General features: G+C 35.5%; 1 protein-coding gene across 11 annotated transcripts in view; it reads right to left on the bottom strand.

Moving 5' to 3' along the window:
- Positions 1 to 21,400, bottom strand: part of LOC145255614 (pleckstrin homology domain-containing family H member 2-like) — a 1,732,783-nt gene that overhangs the window by 18,314 nt on the left and 1,693,069 nt on the right. For all 11 annotated transcript variants that reach the window (XM_080114122.1, XM_080114121.1, XM_080114126.1 and 8 more), the window contains 3 exons: positions 17,573 to 17,697; positions 11,719 to 11,848; positions 10,165 to 10,242 (listed from right to left, as the gene is read on the bottom strand). In XM_080114122.1, coding sequence (XP_079970248.1) covers positions 10,165 to 10,242; positions 11,719 to 11,848; positions 17,573 to 17,697 — 333 coding nt within the window. The remainder of the gene's footprint in view (positions 1 to 10,164; positions 10,243 to 11,718; positions 11,849 to 17,572; positions 17,698 to 21,400) is intronic.

Raw genomic sequence — 21,400 nt, 5'->3', positions numbered from 1 at the left:
CCAAAACGTTAAAATATACTTGTGAAGAATTTTCCTCCTCTTCCTTTTCCTCTTCTTTCTTCTCTTAAAGCTTTTTTCTTTCTTTCTTTTTTTTTTCTCCCTCCTCATCTTCCTGTACCTCTTTTCCACCCTCTTCTCGCGCCTGCTTATTGCGATTCCACTTTCGTTTTCTGAAATCCACTTTAATTTTTCTCCACCTGAATTTCACTTCGCTTTCTTCATTCAATAACGTGGTTTTAAGGGTTTTTGGATTACCTAGATTGGTGTTCGTTCAGGAACGGGGATGATGGGGGGGGGACAGAATAAGTGCTCGATGAAGACGTGTCTAAAACCATTCGCTCCATCGGGCACTTACCTGTCGCCCCCATCATCCCCGTTCCAGAATGAACACCAATCTAGGTAATCTGAAAACCCCTTAAACGTCCTGACACTGATTGGTTCTTCTGACGCCGGTAATTTCATACCTTCCGCTTCGGTTTTCAAACGGCCTTCATTGCCTACGAGATAGGGTAGGGTAGCACTTCGAAGAGACGGAGAAAATTATTTTTCTCTATCTACTATTATAGAAAAGTCACTTTGTGTCCGAATTACTTCCTTATAGGTTCTGAAACGGTTCAGAATATATTTTGCAAATTTCACACGAAGATAATTTATGCCTGGCGTTGTTCGTAAATATGTTTTCTACCGAAATTAATCCGATAAGTATTGAACAAATCCAATTCTTTCTTTTATAGATAAGTTGTTACAGGGAAATATTTTGTTACACCGGTGTAACCGTGCTTAGTGTAACGTTAAATATTCCCCTGTAAATACTATTTTCATTTATAAAAGAAACTATTTTAAGATTAAGCCCAAATATCAGCTGACGTAATATTGTGAACACACACATACGGAATTTGAACATTATCATTATTATTTTTTCTTATTAGTCGCGTATAAGTGACTCTACAAGTCACTCAGTCGGTCGGTCTGTCCGTCCGTAACACTTTTGTGCTTGGCCTTTTTGGTTAAGATCAAAGGTCTGTTGTTAATAGATGCTGTTCTTAGCTTTTTAAGCTTTGCTTGGCCTTTTGACCAATATCAAAGTGTAGTATCTGTTCCGGCAGATGCTGCACTTAAGACAATTTGTACCAGTCAATGGAGGGGAAACCCTCTATACTGGGACAATTATTATTTTTGGTAACCAGAGTGCCCCCTTTTTGCCTACTTTTAGGGGAGCTGGTTTTTACCTCACATTAAAAACGGCCTTGTGCCTAATTTGCTCAGTGGGGGAGCAAATAAATACCATCTGTTCCGGCAGATACTGCAAGCTATGACTAGCTATGACTAGCAAAGACCAGATGTGGGGGCAACCCCACATGCCTGACCTTTAACCAGCTCCCATTTTGCACCTCTCGGGAGCTGGTCTCCTTTTCCCTTCCCCCTCCCTTCACTCCTCACATTAAAAATTGGCCTTGTGCCTAATTTGCTCTGTGGGGGAGCAAATAAATACCATCTGTTATGGCAGATACTGCGAGCAAAGACTATATGTGGGGGCAACCCTACATATAAGACCTTGGTCAATATAGGGGCAACCCTTCATAAAAATTGTCACTATCCAGTTCCCCTACTCTCCGGGGAGCTGGCTCCCATTTCCTCTTCACTCCTCAAATTAAAAATCGGCCTTGTGCCTAATTTGCTCAGTGGGGGAGCAAATAAATACCCTTTTCTTGGCCAAAAGGCCAAGATCAAAGTGTAGTGTCTGTTCTTACTACATGCTGTACTTATGTTTGTAACTTTGTAATATAAAGTGGGGGATCACTTTTCTGTATTAATTTAATGTAAAATGATCACCCACTTTACAACCAGTCAGTCTCAAAGCCATTCAAGTCATTCTCCAGATCATTCAAGTTGTTTTTTATGGATTCCAGTTATTTTTTAAGCATTCAAGTCATTCTTAAGGTCATTCAATTCATCCTTAAGTTCATTAAAGTCATTCTAAGTCATTTACTTTTTATTTAAGTCATTTCAGCCCATTTTTCGGTCATTTTAGTTTATCTTTAAAAATTTCATGTCAATCCTATATTCACACATTCATTCATTACACGAGAGCACGTGACTAATGGCTATCGGCCTTGTTTGTTTTACGAATTAGTTCAGCAGGCAAAGTATTCCTTGTAATATATAACAATCAATAGAGGATCGATCCTATAATAATAAATACGCAATCTGCATAAATTAAAATATCATTTTAAGCGTATTGTACGATCGAGCAACGCCGGACGGCCGGTTAGTCGATGACTAAAAGTGAAATGCAAGTTTGACGCTTTTAAATTATACCAATGCAATTGATGTGTAACTTACGTAATGCATTTAATTCCTTTTAAATTAACGGTAAAAGTCAAGGCCACATGATTGAAAACTGTATTTAAGGAACTGCAACAACAGATAAGCAACCAAATTGAGATTTACTACAATCCGATTAAAGCTAAGTTTATTTCTGAACGGGGGTGGGGGTTGACTGAAAGAGGGACGATGGAATAAATGCATAAGCTAAGTTGTTCCTTTTTCATTAACTCCAACTCTTCCCAAGATTACTCCACTTGCTCTTGAACCTCTTTTGTCAAGGAGGAATTGTGCCATTTTTTTTTTTTTTTTTTAAGTCTTTGCTAAGAAGTCCGAGTGTCAATTCTCGGGCAAGTCACACCAAACACTTTTACCTATATGCTAAATGGTCATTTCATTTACTTCTGAGAGTTGTGAATTCGAAATACCAGAAATCCCTTTTTCTTGTATTTTAACAATAACTTCAAGTCCAAGTGGCAATAAGTTAAGTGTTAAAAAAAAAAGAAAAAAAAGTGGAGTGGTCAGGCCTAGTTGTGGGCGATCCAAAGGCTCCCTTTTCATTAGCTACTATATTGGATGGTGTTACTTCATTCGCATACCTTTGATCCTCTCCTTTTATAGTGCTTCCGTTAAGCAAGGAGATATAATTTTTTTTTCTTTAGTCTCCACTCCCCACCCGTGTAAAAGGAGGGATTAGACCTAGCAATTTACGTCCGTTCTTTTGTTCACACTTTACTGAATAACCACGCTTAAGACGTTTTAAATTTTGTACAAACATTAGTCATGGTGAAAATAAATTTTTCACTTGTGCTCGTTTTTTTTTTTTTTTTTTTTTTTTGGTTTTGCCATCCCCCCCCCCCCCCGGGACAAAAGAAGGGTGGACCTGTAAATTCCCCCTAGTCCGTCCGTCTCTCCGCACTATTCTCAATAACTACGCCTTAGAACGTTTGGAAATTTTGTACAAACATTAAACCTGATATGAGTGAAAAAGTAACCGAACGGATTTTCCGGCAAAACCTCGGTTGCCCCCGCCCCATACGGATGCCTTTCAGGTTAAAATAGCTAAAATTGACATTTTGTGCTCATTAAAAAAGTTGATGCCTTGGATTTTTATAAAACTTTCTGAAAAGTTGTAACTGATTTCTATATAATTTTGTTTGTCTATACTTTGCGATAACTCTTGGGTGTGCCCCAGGGGATCTTTTAGGGCTAATAAAAACACTCCATTTTTGGGACTATTTTACCATATTTGTCCCAAATTTTCTGTGTATGTCTATTTAGAAGTTTTTCATGGTGCTGAACTCAAATTTAAATTTTTTTTGGGGGGGGGGGTCCAATTTTCACCCCAAACAAGGCACAGTGCCACTTTGAAGTAGAGGGGGCTACTATTTTAGGACATAAGTCATAAGAGAGATGAGTAGCAAGATGTCTGTTCACATTACACTTGAACTTCTGCATGTCAGTACAGTTGGGAAAGCAGAATCCCGGAAGGGAGTTCCAAAGTCTAGCAGTTCTGGGGAAGAAACTATTAAGGCCTTGGTGACTTTTGGGGCTAAATAGGGGGGGATTTTTTTTGCATGGTGCAGAACTCAAATTTACATATGTTAAGGCTTTAAACTACACCGTTTGTTCATTTTCACTTGGAATTGATGTGCCCTTGGGACTAAATGGCGGGGGGGGACAAATGCTGAACTTAGTCATTTTTTATGCCTCGTTCACCGTGCATTCATGGGGGACTGTGTATGCTTCACTGTTTTTGTTTTTTTAAGTTTTTGGTATGATTCATTGTAGAGTCCTGCTAATTGTGAGAAGACAAAGACTCGTTTCTCGCTGCTTTCTGTCTTCATTCTTGCAATTGTCTGGTTTCATTTAAACGTTGCTGGTTTGGTGCACACTTGGTCACAACGCCTTCAAGACCGTTGTGACCAATTCACTTCGTTGACCATTTTTGCTGTTGAGGTCTTCACACATTTAAAGAACAACTTTTTCTCCTGACCATCAAGTTCATGATGGCCAGTCTCCTCACCCAGTTTAAGACCTCGATTGAGATGAGGAGCCAGCATATGCTAACCGATGTGCACTACCGGCTGTGGTTAATTCCACCATGGAGGCACGAGCGTGAGTTGCGTAGAAAATGTTGGGCGTCAGTTCCTGTTAGCCATATGCAAGGCGCATTTATGAGCGCAGTACAGCGGTGTGAATCGCCGTCAATACAAAGATGTTAATGGTCCCCACACGTTATACGTCTCCGGGCTCGTACATAAATACGCTTATCATAATATCAATTGGGCCGACCACTTCATAAATACGTGAATAGAGAAAAAAAGATAATAGATCCTATTTGTCTCCTCACGAGGGGTGAGGAAAATCTAGCTCTCCCAAAAAAAAAAAGGTGGAGGGGGAGAAGGAGCATACTGGATTGAAACAAAAAAATACTTGCCTCAGTCTAGAAGAACAGATACTACACTCTGTTCAAAGCCAAAAAAAGTAGATGATATTGGCATTGAAATATTTTGATATTGGCATTTTATTTGCGACAGCATTTGGGCGTTTTGGTTTCGATTCCAGGTGATTGCACACAAGTCATATTTTTTTGAATTTGAAATCACTGGATGACTGAAGTCTGAGACTTGTGCTGCGCTGCAGCTGTGTATAGCTACACTGATAAGTCTTAATGAAGACGGAACATGCAGTTGTACGGATATAAAATATTTATTGAATAATTCTCTCTTATTTCTTCTTTTCCCTTTCCTACCCCCCCCTTGATTATTTATATCACCTTCCTCTCTCACTATTCTTATCCTTCGCCCTTTATGACGTCATCATGCTTTTTTTTTTTTTACGTCACTCACTGTGTACGGGTGCATGAAAGTAAGAACGCAATATATTAAAATACTAGGATTCTGTGCGATTCGTCTACTAGGCGATTCGAGGACCTTCATAAATTTTGTGACGTCATCTACTGCCAATGATTATCCCCATCTGTTTTAATGGATGACTTAGGAAAATCATGTGACTGAGTGAGCACGTAGACAATAATATAACAAGCAAACATACATACGAGTGTCGTTCAAAAGTAAGGTCTTAATTTATTTTTTTTAATCAAAATCCAGCGAGGCCGTAGCCGACATTGAACTCACTACAGGATGGATGCATGGATGGTTTTTGTTTTACGGCATATAAACCCTTTTAGGTAATTTAATCCCGCATCCAGTGATTTTGAAGAGTTTAATAGAATGCTTTTTTTCAAGTCAGTTTCTATTTAACCCATAGCTGGGACCCTAACAGGTACTACCACTCTGGGTCAGAGTGGACCTGGGAGCAATCGCAATTCAAGGGTGGCTCCATACTCCCCAAAGCCCGCAAGCTAGGGCCTCACCATCGGATATAGTTTAAGGTCATATCCAGGACTCTCACTAGAGGAGTTTGTAGTGTACTTCAAATCTTGTCGGTAGCTGAATACTTGATGCTTCGTCAGGGCTATCAAGGGTATTTTTTATCGTGACGCCATCACTAGATACCATGCCTACCACAGCTTAAGCGAGTCCCATCTACCCTCGAGAGAAGGATAGATCGCGCCAGTTTCTCAACCTGGTATTTTTACCTCGCAGTTATTAAAAACTAAAACGTTAAAACTTATGAAGGCTGGAGTGGAAGTATTAAAACGAGCAACCTTTTTGAACCCCAGAATTTATCTTTCTACATAGTCACCAGCATTCTTAATGCACTTTTACTAAGATTAAACGATACCCCGATCGTAAATGTCTGCAGCACTTAGTCAATCGTACATCTGTTGTCATCCTGAAATCGATGAACTCCTCTCCTAATCGTAATAGCCTCAACTGCATCTTCAAAAACGTTAATCGGTTCAATTTTATTCTACATGGAGGAATTCAATGATGCATCTCTGCTTCTGACGCATGTCCATGACGGCGGTTGCTTTCCAAGTCTTATACCGCCAATATCTGCAACAGAAATTGAACTTTCAGATCATGAATGCATAAGTTCAATCATCATAACAACGCTATTTGCAATCCCCTTTTGTCCATTCTGGCGGAATAAAAAAAAAAGTAGGGCCACTACTTTTGGAACGTCCCTTGGTCTCAAACACGCACACATTATCACTAGCAGGAGTGCGCCCGACCTTGCCGTTGGAAAATACGCTTATATTATAATTCCTGCAGATTTCGTATTACAGAATCAACTTTTTATTGAATATTATATTGTACCTAACAAATAGTACTGATTCAAGGTAAAAAGATTGACTTCAGCTAGAATCGAAACCAACCACGTTTCCCCATTAGCGTTCCAGCCGCATTCGCTACCGTTTAAACCGATCCAACAGATAAATAAGTTAAAAAATTAAACTACTTTTAGAAATATTAGTCTAGCATGCGAAAACTAGAAATCTGCTGGCAAGTTGAAATGAACATTTTGCATTTCAATTTGTCAACAAATTTCTGTAAGCGTTATTCATCGATTTTACTCGTTATAAACGATGATTGGTGTGCAATCGATATTTCCTGTTAATTTTAGTGTTACGTGATCAGTAGGTTAAGAGTTTATCGGTTAAATATTTACACATGGACAGACACATACATTCATTTACTGTTTCTGTCATTTGGGCGGTCGGGTTTGATCCTGGCTCGAGGCAGTTGCCTGTCTAGCCGCACTGATGAGCTGTGAAGCAGCGAAACAGTATTGTATGTGGATGACTATAATGCTTCCTATCTTGGGACGAGCATATTGGGAAGTGATATACAAACTGCCATTAGCGTATTAAGCGACGCTCTTTATGTAAATAAATCGAACTGAGGAATTTGGATGATGTCAAAACATCGTTAATTCATTCCCCTCACAGCAGCAGTCATATAACGCAATGGTGAGAAGCCTTGACTGTCATTTGGGGGGGTCGGGTTTCGATCCTGGCTTAAGGCAGTTGCCTGTCTAGCTGCACTGATGAGCTGTGAAACAGCGAAACAGTACTGTATGAGAATGACTATATATATATATATATATATATATATATATATATATATGATGATTGCAACGTCTTGTCAGACGAGTGCCACTCCCTCAGACATTTAAAATCCATGAGCCCAAATACCTGAGGGAGTATCTATACAAAGATGATGTTACAGAGTCTTAGCTTTGTACGACAGCTAAGTCTCTCTCTCTCTGTTCAAAATGTTGAGATCCAGCAACAAGCAAGAGCGAGATAGCCAGCAACAAACTAAACTGCAGACAAGCTTAATGTGGGTGCTGGTCTCCCGCTTTATGGGTTTTTAAATCAGAGATTTGCTTCTCCTAGAAAGGTTGCCTTCACCACGGCTTACGGGAGCCCTCTCCACCCCAATACACATATACACACACACACACACAAATATACACGGTGCTAGTTGGCCGTTGACCCAGAAAAAGAGTTCATTCGCCCTTTTACACATACACACACAAACAGTCCTTGTGCTTTTTCTGTAGTTCGTCATTTTCTATCTACAAATTATTGGTCAGCATATTACTTTTTTTTGTGTGTGTCTCCTTAATATTCTTCTATTCTGTCTCCGTTTCGATTTCCCGCCTTTTAATCACAAATCATTTGTTGCCTATTGACCTGTTTGAAATCGATAACCTCAATCATATAGTCATTGCACTTGATAACCTCTAATGTCAAATGCGTCCATTTCTAACTCAACTATTCGGTCTACTCGAGTGCACAGCATTTCAGACAACTAGCCTTGAACTCTTAGAAAAATAATAAAAGAAAAACGTAAAAAAAAAAAAAAAAAAACGATAATCACGTTTATCAATATTTTAAATGTGAGTTAATAAACATTTCCTTCCTAAAAGCTAGTTTTCGGCACTTGTGCATTACCGTCCCGGAACAAGTTATTTTTTTTTATTTTGAAGAGTTTAGGACAGGGGCAGACAATGCAATTTTAAAATCTGGAGAATCGAAAATAATTTTTTAAAATTATCTGAAAATTTTTAGATGTAAAATAAAATTTGAATTATATATTCTTTGTTACGAAGATTTTAGAATTTTGACGGTTGCAAAAATTGAAAATGTGAAAAAAAAATTTTTTCTGAAAACAAAACGTTACATGTATTCCAATAATTACTTCATAAATTTTTAGTCATTTTCATAACTCTCAGAATTTTGTAAAAACAAGGTTTTAAAGATATTTTGTGTTAGTAGAATTATATATATTACAATAGAAAAATGCGAGCATGAAAAGTAATATAGTTAAGCTTAAACATGGAAAAGTAAAGAACTAGTTGTTAAAACTGGAAAAAGAAAAGGACAAGATTTTCTAGTAAAAAAAATAAAAATTTATCTTAAAATATTGCAGTATTAAATTTAAAAAATTCAATCTAACATTATATAATCAATTCTTAATGCTGCAATATTTTAAGTTATAAATTTATATTTTTTGCTAGAAAATCTTGTCCTTTACTATCCATATTTAAGCTAAATCATGTTACTTTTCATGCTCGCATTTTTCTATTGTAATCCATGATTTTTCTTTTTTTTTCTCGAGGCTTCCAATAAATTCACTTGTTCTTTGTTTAATTTCAGTCTTATTTTCTTACCTCCCCCGACTAAACATAGCATACACATATGTAATAACAATATACGACACTCGTCTGCTTCAAGAAAATCCCCCTAATTATCTCCCTTTCATTCTGTTTGTTTCACGTTTTACTTTTTCGCGACAGCAGTGAATTAGTAGCAACACTAATCGCTGAAGCGACATGGTTGCTATGGAAACCAGTCATAAAAAAATGTCGCTCACCTCCTTACGTCTTTTTACGATTTTGAACACCATTAAATTTATAACTTTTTTACTGAACGAAAATTGAAAATCTTTTTCTTTCTTTTTTTTTTTTTTTTTTTTTTCCGCAATATAGCTGAGAAGGTGGTCTATAAACTGTAATAATTGTTTGAAATTTGGTCGAAAAATGAGTGGGCGCTGAAGCTTTAAAGCAGTTCTAAATGAGTAAAACTGTCACTTAACCATATATTCAAACCCGGCAGTGTTTAAATGATAGATAATGATTTCTACCCATTAAAAACGGGGACAAATTAGTTCGTTGACTTAAAATTAGAGCTTCATGCCAAATTGATAAAGTATGTAAAATTTGTACTGATTTTGCATTAAATATTAATCCTACTGAATCCCTAATACGAACGGATACATTTATAAATTGCAGCGAACTAAGGTCTATACAAAATTTCAGTTAGATCGGCTCAGTAGTTTCTAAAAATATATAAAACGGACGGAGGAACGGGCGGGCTAGGATTATATATATATATATATATATATATATATATATATATATATATATATATATATATAGTGTGTGTGAGAGAGAGAGTATTAATTCTATTTAAGAATACTTAAGGATGGGCACTGTCTGCGAAATTATAACTAAGGCAGCCAACTAGCGTCTATGCAATGTTCACGACTTCCGTTCGTGCGAATACTCTAGATTATTGTTGTTTTCGCCTGAATTCAGCGTTTAATAGTTCTTAATTCCCAGGGCAGTTGTTTGGTGACTCTAAGGTAGTTGCTTAGCAAGAGGTGGTTTCCTGGCTGAGTTCGAATCTCCTTACCGGCAGGCATTGTTATACTACACAGATGATTGCGTAAGATTGTGTAAGTGTCTGTAGATATAAATAAATAATTATTATTCCTTCAGTGAAATTCCATAAAAAAAAATCAAACAAAAAAATTGCATACGCTTCTGATATCTTCGGTATCATTTTAAGGTTGAAATTCCTTGTAGGATTGTCGTATAGGAAAAATGTATTTGTTTATTGTAGTTAACATGACTTACCAGAGATGAATGATCGAGTATAGAAAGTCCTTCTTCCTGGACAGCCAGCCAGAATTCATTTTGATCCCTGCCTTTATACTAAAGAAGAAAAAACGAAAAAAAAAAAAAACTCGCTGATACTGCATTTCAACGTGAACAAACAAACACAAGAATGGTAAAAATCTCAAATAATTAACACTTGATTAGATACATTGGAATGAAATTCGCTACCTAAATAGCTTAGTCTTAACATTTGTTTTTTGGTTGTTTTTTTTGGGGGGGGGGTCTATCATACCGTTTCTTCTATACCATCTGTCTTATAATTATTTTCGTGCATCGCTTGCGAAGATGCCCATGATCATGCAATTGTTCTGTCGATTCAAAAATGGCTTGTTTAACCGATTCGAGCTCTCAAGTATTTCTCGCATGTCGGACACCTGTGGGATAATTCTGGATCAAATGTTGATTGCTCTGTCTTTTCTAATATGCAGTTTCACCTTGCGTTCTTCATCGTGTGCGGATTCAGTAATTCTAGCCCCTTTGTGAGTTACGGCACGCCAACAACATCTGTCTCGGTTTTTTATTTTCCATGAATACAAAACTAACTGTTTGAGGGAGACCTATATATTGTCGTTGAACTGTTTCCGCTGTCCACTCGAAAGTCTTTTACCTTTGAGAAGCTTGCCACGAAGGTGTTTTGTAAACCTTTATATGACCTGCCCAATGGACCTGGCACTGCTGTAACATGGTGTTTACAGACGGAAGGTTTCACCGGGTTAAAACCTGTGTGTCTGGTATCTTGTCTTGCCACTTGATTTTTAAAAATCTTCGGAGGCAGGTCATATGGAAATGGTTCTATTTCTTGGCGGTAATTCATTTTTGGTACGTTAGTAAGCCAAATTTCATTCCGCCATTTTGGTACGCCAAAAGATGTTAGGTATCATGTGATCTATAAAGAAAAACTCTTTCTACAGAAAAATTTTTTTTTTTTACATTTTTATCAAGCGAATAAACATAAACGTGTGTTTTCATATCTAATTTTATTATTTTTAAAAGTTCCAACTCGTGCAATGGAGATACATTTGTTTTTTTGTTTTTTTCTTTAATTCTAAAACGAAACTTTTTTTTTCTTTTTTTTTTTTCTTTTGATAAATCTGTATGGCGTACTGGAAAAAAAAATTTTTTTTCTAAAGAATAACTAAGAATTTTTTTTTTTTTTTTTTCATCCCAAACAAAACCTATTGCCACAGAGATATTGTAATTAAGGTGCAGATTGATAGGAGTGTATCTTAAGTGACGAGTTGTGTAGTAAGATATTTTTTCACATTACATTTAAATTTCTGCATGTTGGTGCAATCGGGGAAACCGGGAGCAGGGAGTAAAATGAAAACTTTTTTTTTCTTTAATAAAAATATCTTTGTAAATGTCTAAGATACATTTTTTTCGTTATATATTTATTTATTTTTTTTTTTTCGTTATTTATTTATTTATTGTTGTGTAGCAAGATATTTTTCACATTACATTTATTTATTTATTTTATTCAATTAAAAAAAAATCTTCAGTTATTGGACTTACACTGGTTGAAAAAAGCTTTGAACCACAGGAAGGCCACTTGCGTACAACGGTCAAGTAGATGCGGACACAGTCGGTCACACCGCGACCACGCAGGGCTGCCCACCTTTCATATAACGTGCTCAGGAGGTTTCTAACAAAAAAATAAGAAAGACATAAGATACACAAGCATTGCAATGGTTATAAACAATATATAGCTAATATTCTGTTTGTTCCTTAGTCCGTATCTTACATTTTGAAAACGAGGCTACATCAAAAGGCGGTCACTCATATTCTTGTCTAGGATTGCTAGTTTTTTTTTAAGCAGTTTTTTAAAGAGGGGAGGAGTTCTCTAGAATGCTGAAAACAGATACTACACTTTGACCTTAGCAGAAATGGAGGTAATGCATGGGAGGAAATTACTTGACTTTTTTGGCTGAGCATCTGCTACTCAAATTTCTCAATTAGTCTATGGTTAGGTGTTGCCTAATCACTAACTGCACTTCAAAATATTTATTTGATTAATATGAATTTTAAATAAGGTGCTTCTACAGTATAGTTTCCATATAAAAAAAGCAATTCATAATAAAACATGTATTTATGTATACATTTGGAAAAACTGTCGAGTAATTTCATTCTTAAATTAGAAATAAGGTACAGACTAACTACGGAACTTGTCATTTCGATATACAACGGTTCTTCACTACAGAAAGAAGTCGGCGACACATTACATAAGGGAACATTTGAAAGAAACAGGGTAAAAAAGGAACATTGTCTTCCAAGAAGTGCTGGATTAAATTAAAAGATTTTCTCTTACAATGTGAATGTTATTATTTGTATTGAACTATGTAGCACAATATTACCTGGTATTTAATAGTACCTGTAAATAAATCTCATTTTGGGTCACTTCTATGTTTCAAATACAATGGACACTGTTTTCGTAGATATACTACAACGTATGTTCTCAAATTGAGTGATGTTACCTCAAGTAAAAGCACGAAGCTGGATACTCCACCAGACTAGATAAATTCTTGTTCTGCAATCCAGTAAAATCAAGAGACGAAAACGGAAAATATACTACAACATATGAAAATGGTTAATTGGGGAGAGGAAAATTATGTTCTCAATTTCTTTACTAACTCCGTGTTTGAGAGATAAAGAACTTTAATGGAACATTCGAATATTTATGTATCTCGTATAGAGTTCAATATATATATATATATATATATATATAGAGAGAGAGAGAGAGTTCCTATAGGTTGTGGGCCCTTTGATTTCTGAGAACTTCGACTGAAGTAAAATAAAACAGAAAATATATTTTTTTTTATTTGTTTTGCATGAGCATTTATGTTGCTACACATTCATGAGTATGTTTCAGTCAGCCAGTTACAAGTAACTAGAGACCTCTGTAGGCCATATCGCTTATGCAAATATAAACTTGGAAGAATGTTATATATATATATATATATATATATATATATATATATATATGGTAAAATACTAGTGATCCCTGAAAACGTAAAAGTAGGTTTGTTCAGCGATTACAGGAGATTAAACGACGAAATCATTTTCAACCGAAGCATTAAAAATTCTATTTTTTAAATAGTTTTCAAAGCTAAAAAGCTTCCAAGATAACACATATACACACACGCACATATATATATATATAATCATAATTTAGGAATTTAAAATTTGTGATTTGAAAAAGTTAAATTTCAAATATAGAAATTTTATTGTATACAAGACAAAGAATACAGTATAGTAAAATATATTTCCTTAACCCATGAGTTTTCGATGTTTATACATCTCGGAGGAAAAATATTAGCAAATATTATAAAAGGTTTGCACCTAATTTGCTAAAGGTAATAAACATAGAAAATTAAATTAAATGTTTTTAAATCATTTTAGCTACATAGAATAAGGGAAACTGGATATTGATGCAGCAAAAAAAAAAGAGAAAAAAAAGATATTGAACTTCAAATCGAAAGTGTATGCTAAATCCTGTAATGGAAGTTCTTGGTATTCGGCAGGTAAAAAGATCCAACGCATATTGTAATAAATCCAAGGAAGCTGGTAACAATATAATAATAATAATAATAATAATAATAATAAATAATAATATATTTCACTGAGGATATACATATACTTAATAATAGGATGGGATCAGTGCAAAGGTGGGAATGGATCACATTTCTTATACATTTTTTTGTGATGCAAACTTTCTCAGCACTCTTCCTAAGCTGTAATCACGACCAGATCGCTGTGATATTTCTCAGAGCAGATAACTTATCAGTTAAAATTCCAGAAAACGTTTAAAACCTAACAAAATGTGTTAACAAGAATAATAATCGAATAAAGTTTTTTTTTTTACTCTCCAAAACAATAGCAACATACTGAACAAAACAATAGCAACATACTGGACAAAACAATAGCAACATACTGGACAAAACAATAGCAACATACTGGACAAAACAATAGCAACATACTGAACAAAACAATAGCAACATACTGAACAAAACAATAGCAACATACTGGACAAAACAATAGCAACATACTGAACAAAACAATAGCAACATACTGAACAAAACAATAGCAACATACTGGACAAAACAATAGCAACATACTGAACAAAACAATAGCAACATACTGAACAAAACAATAGCAACATACTGGACAAAACAATAGCAACATACTGAACAAAACAATAGCAACATACTGGACAAAACAATAGCAACATACTGAACAAAACAATAGCAACATACTGGACAAAACAATAGCAACATACTGAACAAAACAATAGCAACATACTGAACAAAACAATAGCAACATACTGAACAAAACAATAGCAACATACTGGACAAAACAATAGCAACATACTGAACAAAACAATAGCAACATACTGAACAAAACAATAGCAACATACTGAACAAAACAATAGCAACATACTGAACAAAACAATAGCAACATACTGAACAAAACAATAGCAACATACTGGACAAAACAATAGCAACATACTGAACAAAACAATAGCAACATACTGGACAAAACAATAGCAACATACTGAACAAAACAATAGCAACATACTGGACAAAACAATAGCAACATACTGAACAAAACAATAGCAACATACTGAACAAAACAATAGCAACATACTGGACAAAACAATAGCAACATACTGGACAAAACAATAGCAACATACTGGACAAAACAATAGCAACATACTGGACAAAACAATAGCAACATACTGAACAAAACAATAGCAACATACTGAACAAAACAATAGCAACATACTGGACAAAACAATAGCAACATACTGGACAAAACAATAGCAACATACTGGACAAAACAATAGCAACATACTGGACAAAACAATAGCAACATATTGAACAAAACAAAACGAAATTTGATTTTAAATGTAATTTAAACAATACATATGAGAACATTTCTATAAAATGCTCCAATTAAAGGGTGCGTTTTACTAGTGTAACATTAATTCATCTAATCGAATCTTTTTGAGGCTAAAAGTCACTCGAGGGTGAGGATTAATGAAACGGATTGTTAGTTCAAAAAAAAAATTTAAGTAGAAAGTGTATTTCCAAATTTTTCCACACAAATACAGAATTGTAATTTTTAATCAAAATAATTATAACGTCGAGTTTTTTTATCGCACTGGAATTAATATTAAAAGCCTACTTTTTCTATTTAAAAATTATTAAACGAACTTTATATACTCCTTCATGGGAGTGATTTTTTTTTTTTTAATAGAGGTTTACTAATCTGCATATTCGTTATAAAAACTAACTTTCATTAATTATTTTTTGTTTTCTAATATGATTGATTTCATTTAACTATTAGTTTCAGTTCTATTTATGCATATTTCTACATTGTGCATAATTGCATAGCATTTAGGATGAAGTAGTTTAAGCATATGCCGATGGATCAAACGGTAACAACTGAGACTTAATGCTGAATGTTTTAGTTTCGATCCTAGCTGATGACACCCAAGTCATTTCTTAAAACTTGAAATCATTACTATACATTGGGTACAATATAATAATCAATAGAGGAATGGCGCTATAATAATAAATACAACATATGCATGAAGTAAAATATATTTAAACATATTTTACGACCAGGCGAATCTAGTACATGTAAGTGATTTAGAGGAGTTTGGTAGAGATCGTTCTGCACACATATTGTCAATTTTTGATCTACAGACTTGAACCTTTATATATATTATATATATATATTCGTACCTGTGGAACTAATTCAATTTATTTTTTAGCCAATAAAAGTAGCTGCCAAAAAGTCAAAATTGAAATTAGGCAGGCATAAGTTGACTTAAAGTGCTCTTCTATGCATGTGCAAATATAGTTCTACATTAAACCACATTAATTTTTAAAGTTTAATATCTATATTTCCTTAGTTATATGGAAGAAGATACTGCTAAAGAGTTAAATGTTGTGGCTTCGATTTTAACTGATGACAATCGTATGTATTTTTAACTTTTGAAATCACTATTGCGAGGCCGATCAAGTGATTACATTTTTTCTGGATCATTGTTTTATACATAAAACGCCGGTAAAAATAGCTGCTGAGGGGTCCAAATTTAAAAAATTAGGACTTGGCAGGCATAAGTCGACTTAAAGTGCTCGCACAAATATACATTTATACGTTAAACTCGGTTCATTTTTACCTGTTTCTTATCCAGCTGTCAATAACTCAAACAGTAATGACTTTAGCTGGAGTGCTAAATGTTTTGATTTCAATTCGAGCTGATGGCACCCAATTCATATATTTTAAACTTTTGAAACCATTACTTTATATTGGGTACAATATAATAATCAATACTTAATTGGATCTATAATAATAAATACGAAATCTGCATAAATTAAAGATATCATATTTAAGTATTTTATGACCGGGCAACACTGAGCTCTCTGCTAGTTATATGTAAATGTACCTATAAGGTCGTTTTAATGTTTGGCAATGATTTGCTTTATAACCATTATTATTTTTTCACGTGGAAAAAGGAAACCTTTTGGGGCTCTTTCGGTCTTTGGCAGACTATGGATACCCGTGAAGAGGTGCCTGCGTTTGAAATTTTTTTGGCAGGAGGTGCGCAATCTCCAACCACACCTCTCCTGAGTCGACATTGTTAAATATCAGTGACAAGTAAAATGTATGTATAGGACGACTGGAAACAACTGCCGAGATAAGCGGAGAGCACATACAGCGCCTAGAATTCCTAAATGGTCACCCCTCTGGTACTAGCCATGCTCAACATTGCTTAACTTTGGTGATCTGATGAGAACCGGTGTGAATTGTTTGTTAGGATTTCTTTAGTATATTGATACAACTTTTGTTTTGTGTGTCCAATTCATTAAGAAATGAAAAATATGAAAATATAAAAGAATCAAAATTAAAAGATGAAAAACACAATTTAAACGTGAAATTATTTCAAGAGAAAATCAACTGTTAAAAAACAATGAATAAAGGTCATCGTAAAACGGTGTAATCGTTATTTCGTTCCTCGAGTAAAAAATGTCCGTTTATTAGTTAAAAATGTGCCATTGTTTTCCAATCATTTCTAAAGCATATTAAATAATGAAATAAATATTTTTTATATGAGAATTTGTGATGTTATAAAATTCCTACTTTAACAACTTACCATTGGGGACTTGTTCAAAAAATTGTCCAGTTACTGAGTTTATTTGAAAAAAATCACCAAAGAAGTAAGTCACAGAACTTCAATCATATCGATGATAATACCTACAATTTTGGTTTTGAGGTTATTTCTTTCAAAAGCTGTCCAATATAATTCTGGTATATATAAAAGGAAACCTATAAAAAGGAAAACTATAATAACTTTATTTACCTGTACTCTGCGTCGGACAAAGATGTCCGATACTTTTGTGGGTAGAAGCGTTCCAGAATGATGTTGAATTGTTGGCACGAGTATAGATCTTTACTTACATCAACTTTTGCATCCCCAAACTCAATCTGAAAAAAGAAAAAAAAATGAGGTGAAAAAAGGAAAATAGAAAATCTGAAATAAAAGGGCTAGTTTAGATTGACATGGCTCGACCCCTTGGCTGCAATTCTCACCTGATCTAAGAGTAGATATCGGATCAGTGAATTTAATCATGTTGCAACAGAACGCGTATAATTGCCTGGGAAAATATCAGGAGCTGTAAGATAGCTGGCTTGTGAAGATATTAGCAACAGTAGCCGAAAAAGGCACATATGCAAATTAGGAAGTGGGCGTGGTCGGGAGAAGAAATTTCCGCACCAAAGACAGACCTGTAAAGTCGAAGATGAGAAATAGTTGGCTATATACGGTGTATGGTAGAGAAAAAAAAAACGCTTTCCAGGTGAGATTGACATGAAGCCCCACAGTGGCTGTGAGTGACTTTTAAGCTGGTGTCGAGACAGCAGGGTTTTGTTAATCTCATGGCAGACTAAATGAACAGTTAGAAAAAAAGCAAGAAGTCAGAATTGGTTGGAATGTAATGGTAATGTTTTTTTTTGTTAAAACAGAAAGAAAAACCGAGTCGGATTTATTTATTTATTTATTTATTTTTTATTTATTTATTTTTTTACGGTGCCGGACGACATGGGTGTCTGAAAGAAGTTTGAACTAAAGAACACTGTTCGAGTATAATGGCAACGTTACAATGTAACGTAGAAGTACTTAAAATTAAGAATCCATTGCAGATCAGAAATTAGAAATAACTAGCTTGTAATGTATATATTTAAAGTTGCCGTTACGCTCGAACCGTGTCAATTACAGTTCAAACAGACCCCCACGCCGTCTGGCACCGTCAAAAAGGAACAAACAAGAATAAATAAAAATCCGAGTCGGCATCTCTTACTTTTTAACAAAAACATTTATTCCTGTTACTCTCCCGTCTCGACACAACTTAAAAACCCTCTTGCTGCCACATGTCCATCTAGCCTGGTGTGTTTCTATTGCTTCTGACCACATGTTGGCCCTGTCGGTGGGGCATTAGAATATGCCGACTGTCCCCCTGCAGAGGGTAAAAGTCCCTCAATGGGGGTCCTGGATATGACCTTAAACTATACCCAGTGGTAAGGCCCCAGCTTGTGGGCTTTGGGGAGTGTGGAGCCACCCTTTAATTACCATTGCTCCCAGGTCCACTCTGACCCAGAGTGGTAGTACCTGTTAGGGTCCCAACTATGGGTTAAATAGAAACCGATGTGAAAACAACAAATATATTCTATTAAAAGAAAAAAATCTTCAAAATCTTTGGATTCGGCATTAAATAACCCGAAAACGGTTGATATGCCGTAAAACAAAAACAACCAATAACCGACCACATGTTGGCCACAGCTGGCCCATTCTTGTTCTTGACCTTACACGTCTATTTTCTTTGAATGGCACTTTGCTTCTCCCGCGCACATGGAGCATTTTTTTTCCTTTTTCTTCTCACATGCATTTCCTAATTTGCATATGCGCTTTATTTTTTTTGCTGCTGCTGATTTCTTTGCAAACCAGGTATCTTTCGCTGCTCCTGATATTTTCCCAGTATTTTACAAGAAACGGACCAAATGTAGTCTTACTACAGTCATACGCCTAGAGGCTAACATGGTCTTCAAACATCTAATCTTTGGCTAATTTGCCTATCTCGCAGGCTGTTTTCCCCAGTGAGCCATGGTCTTAATGAAGCTTGTTTTCGGCAAAAATCAAAGTTTTTATTCTTGTTCTTTCAACTCTATCCGTTTTTGAAATAATATCCAAAATTATTCCATCACAAATTGAACGACCAACATATGTAAAAAGGTTTATGAACAATGCAGTAGGTAGTTACAAATTGAGTGATTTGTAATGTATACGGGAAATGGCCGACTTATAAAAAGGTTTATTAGCGTCGATGAACAATACGAGGTGCTTTCAAAACGTTTCTAGATTTTTTTTTTTGTATGGACACTTTCATTGATAGTTCACACATGAAACTCTAGTCACCTTCGAAGTAATCTCCTCCGGCTGCAATGCTTCCCACCTGACTACAATTTCTTCAAGTCCAACGTTAACAAATTCCCAATGAACCGCCCCCCTTAAGTAAACACTTCATCAAATCTCCACACTAACGTAATGTACTTGCAATAACCCTTATCCTTGAGTGGCTTCCGGGCCTTGATAAGAGGTGACCACCGTGTAAAAAAAAAAAAAAAAATGGACTTGTACCATTCACACAACTTCTGGAAGGTCCCATGGAAGTCCTCTTGTGTAAGCGTGTTGATGACCTTCATCGCAGCCTCTTCCATCTTCTCAATTTTCTCATAACGACAGCCTCTAAGATTTTCTTTGAGCTTAGATAATAACCAAAAGTCACAGGGAGCAAGGTCTGGACTATAGGAAGGGTGAGGAACTGGTTTGATGTCTATTTGGGTCAAAGTCTATGACAAGGATGGAATTGTAGACTGCAGTATTTGCACAAATCTTCTGCATCTTCATTTCCTCACGAATAATTGTGTGTACAGTTCCCACACTGACATCAAACTGTGCACTTATTGTCTCTATAAACACACGACGGTCCTTATCCATGAAATTCTTTATTTGGCCAATCAACTCTGGTGTTCTGACTTTGTTACTCCTTCCACACACCTCATCATCCTTCACAGATTCCTTGCCTTCCTTGAATCTCTTATGCCACTGAAAAACTGATGCTCAATTCATGCAAGATAGTCCAAAACCAGTCTGAAGTATCCCATACATTTCTGTGGCATTTTTTTCAACTTTAAAACCATCTTATTGCATATGGTCCTTCTAAATTTTCCTCACATCAAGATTACATTTGTGAAATTCAACAGCTGTGACAATCAGGCTTTAATAGAGTGCATTCCAATTCCTGCTGCAGCTGTTCATTTGAACCTGAAGTTATTAAAAAAAACTGGTCAGTCATCTCATAAGATGTATAGCAAAAAGATACTGGATTTTCAAGAGTCTACAATAATTTTAAATGCCTGTAATAAAAAGTCTGGAAACTTATTTAAGGCACCTCATACAATAGATAGTTACAAATTGAGTAAGTGCTTTGTAATGTATTCGGGAATGAGTCAAATGTACTCGGACTACAGCCATACTCCTCAACACTAGCATCGTCTTCAATATGATCATTGGGATAGATCATTGTATAAGGAAATGCGTGTCAGTATTTTGTCTACAAAATATCTCCATTAACATTCAAATTAGCCAATTAACTAGATTTTCCAGTTTTATACTGGAAGACGAGTTCTTGTTATGAATGTTTACAAAGATGAACCAGAGATTAGAGCTCAGTCGAGCACTTCCTATCGGAATATGGATAGAGTAGAGAAAGACTAGACCCGTTGTTTTCTGTAGGAATGTCCTCCCTCTAAATCGAGGGGTGCTCAAAATTGACTCCTTACCTCATCCCCGATAAGGTAAACAATAAAAGAAATGTAATCGACCATAGTTGAGGGCGACCTAAAGGCTCCCTTTTCATTAGCTGCTACACCGATGTAAAGAGGAGGGCACCACTTCATTTACGAGGTTACTCCACTTTCCCTTCATTTTAACCGTATAATAACGAGTTCTTGGCAAAAGGAACATTAATGTCTTTTTTTTTTGTATGACTCGACCGAGGATTGAACTCTATTCTCCCGACTCATTACTAAAAACTCTTTTGCCAAATTGACAGCAATACTACATACTTATTAT

The sequence above is a fragment of the Euprymna scolopes genome, chromosome 31 (genome assembly GCF_053919585.1).
Source record: "Euprymna scolopes isolate OS-2025 chromosome 31, ASM5391958v1, whole genome shotgun sequence".
NCBI lineage: Eukaryota > Metazoa > Mollusca > Cephalopoda > Sepiida > Sepiolidae > Euprymna > Euprymna scolopes.
The sequence above is the reverse complement of the archived record's forward strand: the minus strand, read 5'-3'. Positions and strand labels throughout refer to the sequence as shown.